The 12,782-nt window shown below is 38.9% G+C and overlaps 1 protein-coding gene across 5 annotated transcripts in view; it reads right to left on the bottom strand.

Annotated features, from left to right (window-relative positions):
- Positions 1-5,545: 5,545 nt before the first annotated feature.
- The window catches only part of mtss1lb (MTSS I-BAR domain containing 2b), a 70,793-nt gene continuing 63,556 nt past the window's right edge, over positions 5,546-12,782 (bottom strand). For 3 of the 5 annotated variants that reach the window (XM_058781852.1, XM_058781853.1, XM_058781856.1), the window contains 5 exons: positions 12,150-12,224; positions 11,710-11,859; positions 11,095-11,271; positions 9,854-10,019; positions 5,546-9,416 (listed from right to left, as the gene is read on the bottom strand). In XM_058781852.1, the coding sequence (XP_058637835.1) occupies positions 8,638-9,416; positions 9,854-10,019; positions 11,095-11,271; positions 11,710-11,859; positions 12,150-12,224 (1,347 nt within the window). In that variant the 3' untranslated portion in view covers positions 5,546-8,637. The remainder of the gene's footprint in view (positions 9,417-9,853; positions 10,020-11,094; positions 11,272-11,709; positions 11,860-12,149; positions 12,225-12,782) is intronic. The other 2 variants (XM_058781854.1, XM_058781855.1) reach the window with 1 other exon arrangement.

Raw genomic sequence — 12,782 nt, 5'->3', positions numbered from 1 at the left:
AAGTTTAAATGTAAAATTTCACTACTTAAAAAAGTTATTATATAATTCAATATATATACACATATATATGTGTGTGTGTGTGTGTGTGTGTGTGTGTGTGTGTGTGCAGATGTGAAACAATCAAAAAAAAATTTTTTTTTTTATGTTGACATAGCCTAACTGAAAGTGTAGTTCCCATGGAAATTAATGTGAAGATGAAATAATGTGGATGCTGAAATTAAGTATTATTTATTTATTTAGATATATAAGTATGAAATTTAATGAAATCATTAAATCATGTAAATTGTTAAATTAAAACACTTTTTTTCAGTGATGGGAGCTATACCATTGCTTAATGTGATTTCCCTTTACTGTACAAAAATCATGTCTTGCAATATCCATGTTGAAGGCCAGTGGGAACAATATAAGAATAGGTCAGAATATGTGGCTGCAGATCTAGCTGGCCAAGTCATTATTCTTTCAAACTCTTTAAAGTCGCAAGGAATGTCCCTTACAATGTCTAATTTCCCAAAACAGGCATAACCATCAAGAAAATGCCTTTCTAGTGACAATGCAATTTATTTATTCTCATTTAGCATTTAACTTAGGAGCCTGCAATTATTTAAGTGAATGAAATCCTTGATTGAAATGTGCACCGTTTAGTCTCGTATATGGGGATTTTGATTGAAAAATACCACAACATTGAAACAGCTATTAATAAAGTCATCCTTGATACAGATAAATACATATTTGTACGAATGTGTGGAAAATATCAAATATGTTGCAACTGAATACCTAGATTCAATAGATTTTGAGCAAAGCCAATAGTTTCAAAATCACGTTCTTCCTCTCCTTTCCTTCCTAACCGTTCTGGATTGTGTAGGTGGAACAGAGGCGTGAAGAATCCCCCCTTGAGTCCTGTGCCAGCTCTCTGTGTTTCCTTGATAAGTGGCGGGATAATAAGGCACAGAGTGGACACGAATTTCATTTCACATTTTATTGAACACATCCACACATGTGGGAGAAGGGTGGAAGACGATAGATATAAATTTATTACAGGCAATAAGAGCAGTCAGGGGGTGTGAGGGGCAGATTAGTGGCTCCTCTTGTCATGGTGAGTGAACTCGTACCTTTCGAAAGCTGTCAGTTATCTGAGGTGAGGGGGTCAAGCGTGGAAGGGCCCCTCTCTCATGTGATCCGCATCACTAGGTTTGCTATGAAGGATTCTTCAAATGAAGGAAATTTCAGTAATTCCAATAGGAAGTTGGGTGACAGCAGTGCTGGGGAGTAACTAACTAAAATAGTGGCAATGCTTAATGCTAACTATGCTATTTTTTTAAAGGAGTAAGCTAGCAGTAGCATAATCAGTCTTAGCTGAGGAAATAAGTAAACGACATCCTCGGATCCTCGCTCTTTGTCTCTTTCTCTGCATTGGAAAGTCTGATTCATTCTAACTTGTTCGTTCGGATGGTTCATGTAAATGAGCAGATTAAAACACCATTCACCAATTTGAGTCCCTGTGTGTACTGGTTTATGTAAGTTAGGGTGCTTTTTGCTTTTGAATTTAGAGTAAACATAGTGCAAACATTTGATTAGGTGTCACCCTAATCAAATGTTCATTTATTTTAAACTCCTCGTTGTTGTTTGTGCCAGTTCTCTGTGTGTTAGTGTGGGTTTCCTCTGGTTGCTCTGGTTTCCCCGACAATCCAAAGACACGAGACATGAAATTGCTTGTAGGTGTGAGCGAGAATGAGTGTGTGTGTGTGTATGTCTGTGTGTTGGGATGAACTGCCCATCCGTCTAGGGCAGAGATGCCCAAACAAAGTTGGCATGATGTCCTTTGATTTGGCCCACCATGCCATATGACTTGGGAAAAACATGCCATTGAAGCATGTCTTCATTTCTAATGCATCTTTTTGTTTTGTCTTAACTTTAATTATGCATTGAAATGTAGAGAATATAAAATCATTTGTTTCTTTTTTTTATTTTTATTTTTTTTATTTATATAATATAGTTAAATATAATACAACATTTAATTTCGGCCTACAGCTCTCAATTCCATGTGATTTTTGGTCCTTCATAGTAAAACGTTTGGCCACCTCCTGTTTGTTCAAAGTTATCTAGTCTTTAATAATGTTTGCAAAACATTAAATCATAATTTAACGGCTATATAATAGTATAATAATAATATATTTAATAGGCTATATATACTACTTGTTTCAGAACATTCAAACCTAACATTCTTATAATGTTTGCAAAATGAGAATATTCCTAAATAACGTTTTTACAACTTAATGAGAAAGGTAGCTAAATGTTCTTAGAATGTTTTTGTTAGCTGAGACCCTACAGACAAGCCTTTTGGAGAGCGGATGGATAGTTGATGATCAACTGTAGTTGATGACCTACTTCACATTATGATTTAGGTATTGTTAGACACGTTCTAGTTCCTCCAACACAGGGCACAGTTTATTCAAATGGGAAACCAAGATCATGTTACTCACCTACAGGGTTCAGTAGACAGCCAAATAGCATCCAGCGTGGGTTTGCTTCTGTGAATATGCCATTAGTGGGATGCTAAACTGAATGAGCACATAGTACTCTTTTCTCGTTCTCTAATCCCTTTATTGTCCCATTGAACATCATTGTTAAGATTTCTTAAATTAATCGTGGCCTACTTATTTTTAATTAAAGTTGCATTCGTGTGCTTTAAGAACACACCAGAGAGATGACGAGCTCAGAAGACTTTCTAATTAAGGTGCGTAAGTGTTTTATATAGATGAAGCGACTCGACTATCATTGGAGATACACACTTGAGCTCTGAGCAGTCCAGTGTAAAACTGGGACTGTCTAGTAATACACCTTCAGGGGCTTTCTCAGCAAATAACACTGGAGGCTGAATTGCTAATCTCGGTCTTTCTCTCCACTGTTGAAAGTCGTTGTAAAGCTGATGAGCGCAAAATTGGTGCTTAGAGACTGACTTGTGATTTTAATTACAGGGTTTTGCTAGTTATTTATTTTCGGCGTGAAAGACGAGATTTATTTGTGTTTCAACTTCAGATTCTAAACAGCTTGAAGAATTAGAACAAACTTTCTCTATCTGGATGTTGAATAGCAGTCAGATTTAGCCAAAAAACACATTGGCGCCCCCTGGCGTCAAAAATAAAATGTGCGTAGGCTACTCTACATGGAATTGTTCATAAGATCTGATATTTCCTTGCTGTGCCTTCAGTCAAGCCTCTTGCACTTTCAACTGAACTTCAATCACCCCTTTTCTGTTTTGTATTTTCTGTGCACGAATTAAGTTATATATAGTGTTTAAACCTTGAATTTTATGCACAATAAGCTTGTTTTTATGCCGTTCTGGACAACAAATAATATTTTAATACATCTAATCAATACGACAGAACCTGCTTTTATTAGTAATAGTTCATTTCCGCTACATATATAAGAAAAAATGTCATGTTTTGGTAAATCATAATCGGTGTAATTAAAAGAAATAATGACAAAAAGTCAGTGTAAAATCTGAGAGTCGATTTTCTTTTGTCATATTTGTGATTTTAATGTCATAATTATGACTTTAGAAGTTTAGATCTCATAATTTCACCTTTTTGCTACATTTTCAACTTGTCAATTATGACTTCCCCTCAAAGCATAATGAATAATAAATATTGAATAATAAATAGGTAGCTATAATGAATATTCTTCACCTCACACACAGTTTAAGTACAACTTTTATTAATACTGGAATCATCACAGTGTGTTTTGTTACATTAGCTGTGACTAAACTTAACAAAAATTAGAAGGATAAATATTACCAAAAAGGAAACGATGTTATCAGCAACAGTGGCAAATTAGCCTTAGGAAAACAGCACAATAAATTAAAGCAGAAGAGTAAAGAGAGAAAAGCAGAAAGAAGAAAGACAGAGACAACAGCACCTGTAGCGTTACTCAACTTCAGTCAGAGGAGGAAAGAGGAGGAAAGAGGAGGGCATGGGGTGGGACAAAAACAAACAAAACAACGTCATATCTTTTACACGAGAATGAAATTAAGAAACATAATCAAGTACACCGGTTAAGTTTTGAGCTGTAGAACCTGCTGTTTGGGCTCTGTTGTGCTGCATGTGCGTGATGCTCCTTGTATGCGAGCAGCTAAGATAAGAAAAGACTCGCAACTCAGACTAACACGGCTCAGTTTCCATGACACCCGGTTGCCAAGCCCTCCCTACACGAGCGCGCCGTGGAGACAACAGCGAGGGAAAATCGCGGTGCGTCGTGGCTGAACCAAGCGTGGGAGACGGGTGTCTTTCAGGGCATCTTCGAGGAACAGCGCGTGAGCGGCTAAGGAAGAAGGAGGCTGCACGTGTTCCGGCCCAAATGAGCGTTTCATCTCTCTGTCACACGCACCACATGATCATTTATTGTCTGTAGCCATTTTAGAGATGTGAAACACAATGACAAGGGAAATGGGATGACAGAGGAAAGACTAGAGTGCAGCTGGGGTGAGTGAATATCAAAAAGGCATAAAGTTGCATAAGGCTAACATTATACTCATTGATTGTGCGCTAACACTATAGGATTTGGTCAATTATTACTTAATGTAAATATAAAGGATAGCCAATTCACTTGTTTGTTTGTTTTTTGGCATTGGTTTGGCTCACCAACAAATGTAATGGCGAAACTGAAGACACTTGTTTGTTTTTATTATTATCCAAAAATGTACAATGTGCTACTTACTAATGTTTCTTCAGGCAAATCCCCTCAAATGACAGAGATAATCTAAGGGATGCAGCATTTAAAGGTTTTAGGGGAGAGTGAGAGATGGTCAAAATAGTTTAAAATAGAATATTACTAATCAAAATATTGCCCTCAGAAATCACATTTACACATCATCAAAGCACATATATTTCTAAACCACTTCTTCCCTGATAATTAGTAATATAACTAGGGGTGCTCCAGGAACAAACCAACCCGATCTCATGTAAAAGCGTAAGTATTTTACGAGTTGGTGATTTTGTATGAATTTGTACAGTGCGATATTTAGAAAAACATAACATGAAGGTCCACCCCTAACCTCAACCTAAACCACGAAGAGATAATAGCCTAAAACGTGCAAATGTAGCCTAGAGTGTGCACTGTATGAATTCACCAACACGTTAAATAGTTACGAATTGTCATGAGAATTTGTTGGACACATTTTGACTCCTGAGTTTTGCAAACTTCAAGTGTAAGATAACAAGCCAATGAAATCACATTTTCACAGCTAAATTGTAATGGCTGCCTTATAGTGAGCATATCATGACGTTCAGCGGGAGACAAATGAGCATGACATATGAGTAATGTTAAACACTGCAAAACAAAGAGAAAATGTGCGTATAATCACCTGAGAACCAAAATAGTCTATCTGCTGTGTGTGAGTATGTGAGTATTGAGACACTGAAGGCTAAGCTCATAAGTGACAGTGGTAGTTTTTTCTATCCCCCAGTTTCCTCCAGAGGGGCTTTTAACTGTCTTCTTGCTTCATGACCTCGGGAGCAGAAACCCGCAGAGACTGACGTTACAATAAAGAGACAACAGTAAGCCAACTACCTGCAATCAGGCTTTTGTGTCCCCCCACCCCCCTCTTGCTTCTTCTCCGCTTTGCTTCCTACCGATTCTTTCACCAATTATTCTCCACTGGCCTTGTCTTTCTCACTCTTGCTCATTCCATTCTTCTTTCTCTTTCGCTTCTTATCAACTCTCCATCTTCCTTCCTATCGTATCCTTCTGCCTTTACGTGTATGCATATGAAATGCTATGAATGGAACTTCTGAGAACTTTATCCTTGTCATGTTAATAGCCTACATAAAGCATTTCACATGAAATGTGTGGATATGTAACAGTTAGATATGATTTCTTTGTTCAGCAAACTTTACTATATTGCTGCTTAATTCACTTGTCGACTGATTCCTCACCCACCCCTTGACCCCCATTGTAAGACAACATTTGTGTGGGACATTTGTTTTTAGTGAAGCTACAGTACTTGTACTGTTCGCATTCTTATACGGTATGTATATATATATATGAATATATACAAAGTTCTGACCTGCTGATCGGCTGGCAGTGTGGGCTTTGAATTGCCGTAGCCTTGTTCCTTCATTCCAGCCTGTTCTCAATATGGCCTCGGCATTCCAGAACGGCACTATTTTCAGCGAGAGATCGGCACAGTCATACATACTGTCACAAAGCAGACATACTTTTTCCTTTTGAACACGCTACAGGCATTCCTAAAACAGAGTGCTCTATGCAAAATAAATAATTCAAAAAACAACCCAAAAGTCAGAGTAAGGAGCAAGTGTCTGGCGCAACAGCACTATTAATGACCGCAGGGGTTATAGGGAGTCTTGGGAGAACAGAAAGTCACTCACAAACAGACACTACATGACTAAAACTATGTTTTGACCTCCTACGTATCACTTCCACATCCAGTATCATCACAGAGCATTGTTTTTCTTCACGTCGGGTGAACCGGGTAACCAGCGACCTTTCGTGTCGTAGGTATTTACTCCTATATCATCTAAAACAGGCAGTGGAATGCTTTTATCATAAACAACTGGATGAGTTTTCTTCCCAGAGTTCATTCTCTCCACCTCCTTTATTCATCCCTTCTTCCCTCTGCAGATCCAAAGTTCATTCTTATGTCCCAAAAAATGGCAGCCAGGTGTGTGCCTTCATCTTAGCTCGTTCTCTCCACCCCTACTAAAGATGTATCAAGGGACTGTGGTTTGAGGCTTGACAAGTAAAAGAACATTTCCTGCAAAACTTTTTAAAACTTATTTTAGAAGCTCAAATTGGAAATGAAATATAATGCGTCAACCGATTCCCTTTCAAGATCATTGGTCACACTCTACAATAAGATTCAACTGGTTAACAGTTAATGCAATAGGTATCACTAGGTGTACATGGACAATGAACAATGCTTTTAAAAAAAAACATTTATTTATCTAGTTAATGCTAATTTATAAATATATACCGTTCAAAGGTTGGGGGCAGTAATATTTTTAATGTCTTTGAAAGAAGTCAAATAAAAAATGCAGCAATATTGTAATATTGTGAAATATTATTACAATTTAAAAAATATATATTATTTTTTTCCCCCTATTTTTATTTTACTAACAATTCCTGTCATGGCAAAGCAGTTTTTTTTTTTTTTTTTTTTTTATCAGGGCTGAAATTATATTTTGTTTGGCTGCTTTTCTGGAAACAGTGATCCATTTTATTTATAAATTTTTTGACAAATAGAAAGTTCAAACAAAAAGTATTTCTTTGAAACAGAAATATTTTGTTACATTATAAATGTCTTTACTGTTACTTTTGATCAAAGCATACTTGCTGAATAAATGTATTAATATTTTATTGACGCTAACCCTTTGAATGGCAGTGTACTATTGTTTGTTCATTATACCACTTGAAATATAAAAAATGCACAATGATATGTAGAAATGAACATTAATCTAGATTAATAAATTCTGTTTGTTAGTTTGTGATACCTAATACATTAATTAATGCTGTTAACAAATTGATCCTACTGCAAAGTGTTGCCAAATCATTCTTCTTACGTCCATCTCTGCTTCACATCCCATCTCTCTCTTTTTTCCTATATCATAACATTGCTACACGCATTCGTCTCCCTATGTACCAGGGCACGTGACCACGGCATCTCACAGCATTCACCACACACAGTGTGGCCACAGTGACAACTAGTGGTCAAAACTACGCCTTAAAAGTGCTCTGCATCCTTTCTATTTCTCATTTTCTTTTTAAATAAGCCATAATTAGACTCAACAAGAAGTCTTCGAAAGCATCTGCTTCCCCAAAGACACCTGAACATCAAAAACGCACAACTTTATTAAAAGCTGATCTTCGAAACCTTCCCCCATCAAAGAAAAAAAAAAAAGGAAAAAAGCATTATTGCTCCACATTATCATGGCGGTTTTTTACCCTAAATCTACAAAAATCCACATACCTGACATGAATGTTTCCTACGCTTAGGAGCTAGGAGGCGATTAACTGCTTGTAAATAAAACAAACAAGACAACGGAAGTGTACAAACAAAAGAAAAATCCTGTCCCTCTATGCAACCACGAGCTGACCTGCAGCAGAGCCCTGCTCACCTCCAGACTGCAGACCAACACACAACAGCTATACCACAAGACTTTCAGGATGTGATGTTAATTTTACTGGAGGTGAGGGAGGGGATTAGAGAGAGTGTTGTGGAGGACAAGGATTTGCGACGAGCCCCAGCGTACCCCGTGAGCTTCTCCAGCACTGATTCCTGGGGTCCATAATTTGGAGAGGGCCGTTATTCTACAGGGACCATGCGGACATCCTGGTCCCTTGTTCTGTCAGTAGTTAATTGTCTCACTAAAGTTCAACTATCCCGCGGTGATGGGCGTGTTAATAAGACAAACATGCGTTCGGACACGCTAAGAGTTATAGTGGCCTGAGCCTGCTGTTACATATCATTTACTTTTTTTCATTACTGTTATTCATTATTTTCTATAATGACTTTAAACATTTAATTTTTTAATCCTCTTTTTCATAGCTCATTTTCTAAAGAGTCATTGTGAAGTTTTTTTTCTGGGTTACTTCGCTCATATTCTCCCATCTCTCCAGGAGGCATCACAAAATCCGGGGTGCTGAGCGGTCGTTGGAGACGGTTTTGCGCAGTCGCACCCCTCGACGAATAGACCTCAGCATGTCCTCACCCTCCTGGGGCGCTTCGGGATCGGGTTGGGACTCGGGGCCTGGCGGGGGCTGGTTTGGAAGCGTGGGGAAAGGGAACTGGCCCTCACCTAAGGCGTGAGCGCTGGCCACCAGCTCCCCAATCTTCTCCACCAGACTGTGGCGATTGGCAGCCAGCAGGTGATCTTCTTCGCCCGGTTGGCCGTAGACGCTCATCTCTAAGCCGCCTACACCCCCTGAGCCCCAGGCTGTGTTAGGCAGGCTCAGCCGCTTCGGAGAGGCCTTCACGTACTCCAGCGCTCCCGGGGAGGCGTCATCCGGCACATAAAAGACACATTCTTCACTGCCCACACGGGCGGGAGGGCCAGTGTACCCGCCGGGTGAGTCAGGCACAGTAGGGGTCTTGACTGGCACGATGGGTGGGCGTATAGGAATAGGGCCAGCATTGGAGAGGGTGCGCCTCACTCCGGGCTTCGTAGACGGTGTTCGGCGAATAGTGGCCGTACCGGGAATTCCGCCCCCTCCCCCGGGTGGTCCGCCCAGAGCACCCACTCCGCTGGGCAGGCCTGCTGTGCTGGCGGGACGCTTAGTCTGTATCATGCGCCGGTAGTTCTGGGCAATATTACTGTGACGGGGAATCGTGGAGGATTTATCGAATTCAGCCTGAGCATCGGCCTCAGTGTCTCCGTTCACTGAGTAACCATCGTAATCGGAGCCTGACAAAAAAAAATCCCACTTGTAACTTGTCAAATATTATAACTAGTCTTAAATGCAAATAATAATGAATAAAAATCTATGAGTTAAAGGATAGTTCACCCAAAAATGTAAAATTCTCTCATTAATTACTCACACCAAGGATGATAAAGATAAAAATAACTACAAAGTTTTAAAAATCTTTCTGATAATAAGAGAACAGGGAGGTCCACACCACATCTATAACGATAATGATAAAATCACTTTCAGAATGATTTTTTTCTAGCTGTTGAATGATAAGTAAATTGACAGTCAATCAGAATTCACCTGATTTTGAAGAGCGACACACGACAACTGCAGTGCGTGCTTGTAATAAACAAACTCGGTGTGGACGCTAATATAGTTAGCATTCTTGGTGGCCTTTGCAAAGAACACGTGCTTATTTTTGACTGTGCATTACCCTGTGAGGGGATGGTATCTTCAGAGCAGGATGGGGTGGTTGTCTGAGTGCTGTATCCACTAGAATACTGAAGAGAGTCTCGGCTGCTCTTCTGCTGCTCCATGCTGAGGCCTCGTGTCAGGACCATAGCTAGATCACTAGCAGCTGGGGAAACCTCCTCACCATGCTGCATCATGACACAATACATACATACAGTTACATCAAGCACAGACTACACACATGTAGCTCAATGTGTGTGCATATGTAGGCCTAGACTTTGAATCTTAAACTATGAAAATTTAATGAATAAAAATGGGCAAATAAATATATTATAAAACTAAATACCATTTTCAATCAATTATGTAAAAAACAATTTTTTTTTAAATGTATTTATTTATGATACATAAACTGCTAACTGTGAGTCAAGGAGTCATGCATTTTTATCCAAAAATCCTTAAAATGCACATCAATACATCAGTTAAGATGCAGAGGAAATAACACTGGGGTGGAAATGAAAAAAGAAAAATGACTTGTTCTGTGATTAATGTATATCCGTTGTTGGACACTTTCAACTAAACAAGCTAGTGAGAGTGTGCATTTTAAGAGACTTTTCTTATCCATTATTATAGTGTTCTCAACTGTTTTGACTTCAAAGCCCCCCATTGTCAAAGACAATAAGGCCCACCAACATACAGTATTTATGGTATTGACATGGTGCTCATTTTCAAATGTTTTTATTTGAAAGAAAATAGCAGTGGCAATGTATTAAAATAAGTAAACAATTAAATAATTCCAGAAGTGTTATTCAGGGCTTACACTTTTTTCCATTACATTTATATGACTTTTCTATTTCTAGTTGACTTTTCTAGTTGTTTGTGATTGCAGAGATTTTATGTAGAAATAGCTATTTCTACCTAAAAATATATTTTAGAGCTTGACACAACTTACATTTAAAAAAATCCTTTTGAAATAACTTTTTAAGAATTTATTAGTTTTTAAAGCTTGTCCAAGTATAAAAATCTGGTTTTACAAGACCACGAGAACTCTGGTTCTTACTTAAAAATGCAAGTTGGTAAGGAAAACAAATAAAGTTTTAGATGTTTTAGCTTATTTTTAAGTTTATTTTCTGTTATTTTAAATATTTTTAAGCCAGAACTCAAGGCCACAGCAGCCCGTGTCTGAAGAAACCAGCCTTAAGCAAACAGGTATATTTTGTCTTCGCCACATCTAATGATGAATATTTCATATATGGTGAAAGTTACCTTGGCAGCTATAGTGGCTGGGTTCATCCTTGGCCTCTGGGGGTCTTCTGAATGCATCCCAGAATACCCCTGTGACTGAGGAGAGGTTTCTGCCTCCCTCAGCCTATCCAGAGGCTCCTTCCTCCTCTGAAGCGTGCTGGCCAGTGGCTGCTCACTGGAACCTACCTTGGACCAGTCCTGAGGAAGCAGACGTGGTTAATTCAGGTCAGTGTATAGCAACAAATGCAACGGTCTCAGGGGCGAGAGAGAAGACTGGCCCACGATCCAGCAGTTTGAGTGTCCTTTCAACAGATACGGTCTTATGTGTTTTAGAAAAAGCCCAATCTCAGTGTTTGCTTTACTGTTTGAGTTGAACAAACGAATAGGTACCTTCCGTGGTCTGCTCGGTTTAGCAAATCTCACAGCCAGAGATTTGAAACCAGGATCAAACAGCCAACAGAAAAGGTGCATGTTAAAAAGCAAAATGAGGTAATGAATGAAGTTAAGCAGAATGAAATCAAAACAAAAACAGTCAGTAAGTGTTATTCAGGAGCCACATATTCAACACACAAGAACGCACACAAAAAGAAGAGGAAATGAACAAAACTGCAATGAGAATTGCCAATGGAGACAAACCTTCCAGCAAGGAACCTTGGATGTGGGAGAGGGTGTGTTGGATCCAGGGGAGCGGTTATAGGGTGGGGACGCAGGAAGTATAACAGAGAAAGGCCTGATGGAGCCAGTGTGAGAGAGAGCAGGGCGGAAGGTAGCGAAGGACGAGCCAAACTGCGGGAATGGAGAGATAAAATCGAGACCGTCAGAGTAGCAAGAGACCCCCTTCCCTTTAGACTCATGGGCACGGGAGCCTTTGTGTGTGTGGCTTTGCAGATACATGCTGAGACTGGCAGGAAAGATCAGATCTGACGACAGCACAAAGACGAAACCGGCAAGAGAGACCGAGCAGACCCCAACCTGCCAATCAGCAGCACAACCCTCACGGGTCCCACAGACAACCCAAAATATCACTGACAGTTTCAGCACACGTATGTCTTATGGACAGAGTACTTGATACTTACTGTGGTTGGAGAGCTACACTCACTAACTGACTGGCAGGTCTCTGATGCTTCTGAGGATGCTGAACTTGACGACTTCTGAAAGAGAAACCACGAAACATGGGATGTCAGCAGGGAAACATTTAGAGGGTCTCTGTTTGACTCCTTTGGATATTTTATGGTACTGCTTGCAATCAATGGACACTTTGTTAACAGAAAAATCACATTTTAAACAGTTTTTTTAAAAAAGGTCAAATTTGGTGTTGCCAAGTAAATGACCATTAAAGAGAAGGTTCAGAGAAGAGTTTGGGGTCACTAAAATTAATTGATATTGATTGATTGATAAATTACAGTTTAAATTGTTATGACATTTCATAATATTACAGTTTTTACTGCATTTTAATCAAATGCAGCCTGTGTGACCATACAAAACTTCAAAAACATTGAAAATCTTCAAAACCATTTAAAAACCTTAAACACAAAAAAACAAAATAGAAAAAATAAAAAAAAAACAGATTAAAGACAGTTAAGTACTATATATATTTTTTGTTCTTTGTTTTTGTTCTTTTGTTGCCATCTGCTGGTTGTTTTCATATCTACTATATAATTTAAAGTTTTTAAATGCTTTTTTTGGTTAATGGTTTGAGTAAAAAACCT

The sequence above is a fragment of the Onychostoma macrolepis genome, chromosome 07, assembly GCF_012432095.1.
Source record: "Onychostoma macrolepis isolate SWU-2019 chromosome 07, ASM1243209v1, whole genome shotgun sequence".
In the NCBI taxonomy this organism is placed as follows: Eukaryota; Metazoa; Chordata; class Actinopteri; order Cypriniformes; family Cyprinidae; genus Onychostoma; species Onychostoma macrolepis.
This window is presented reverse-complemented; position numbering and strand designations above follow the sequence as displayed.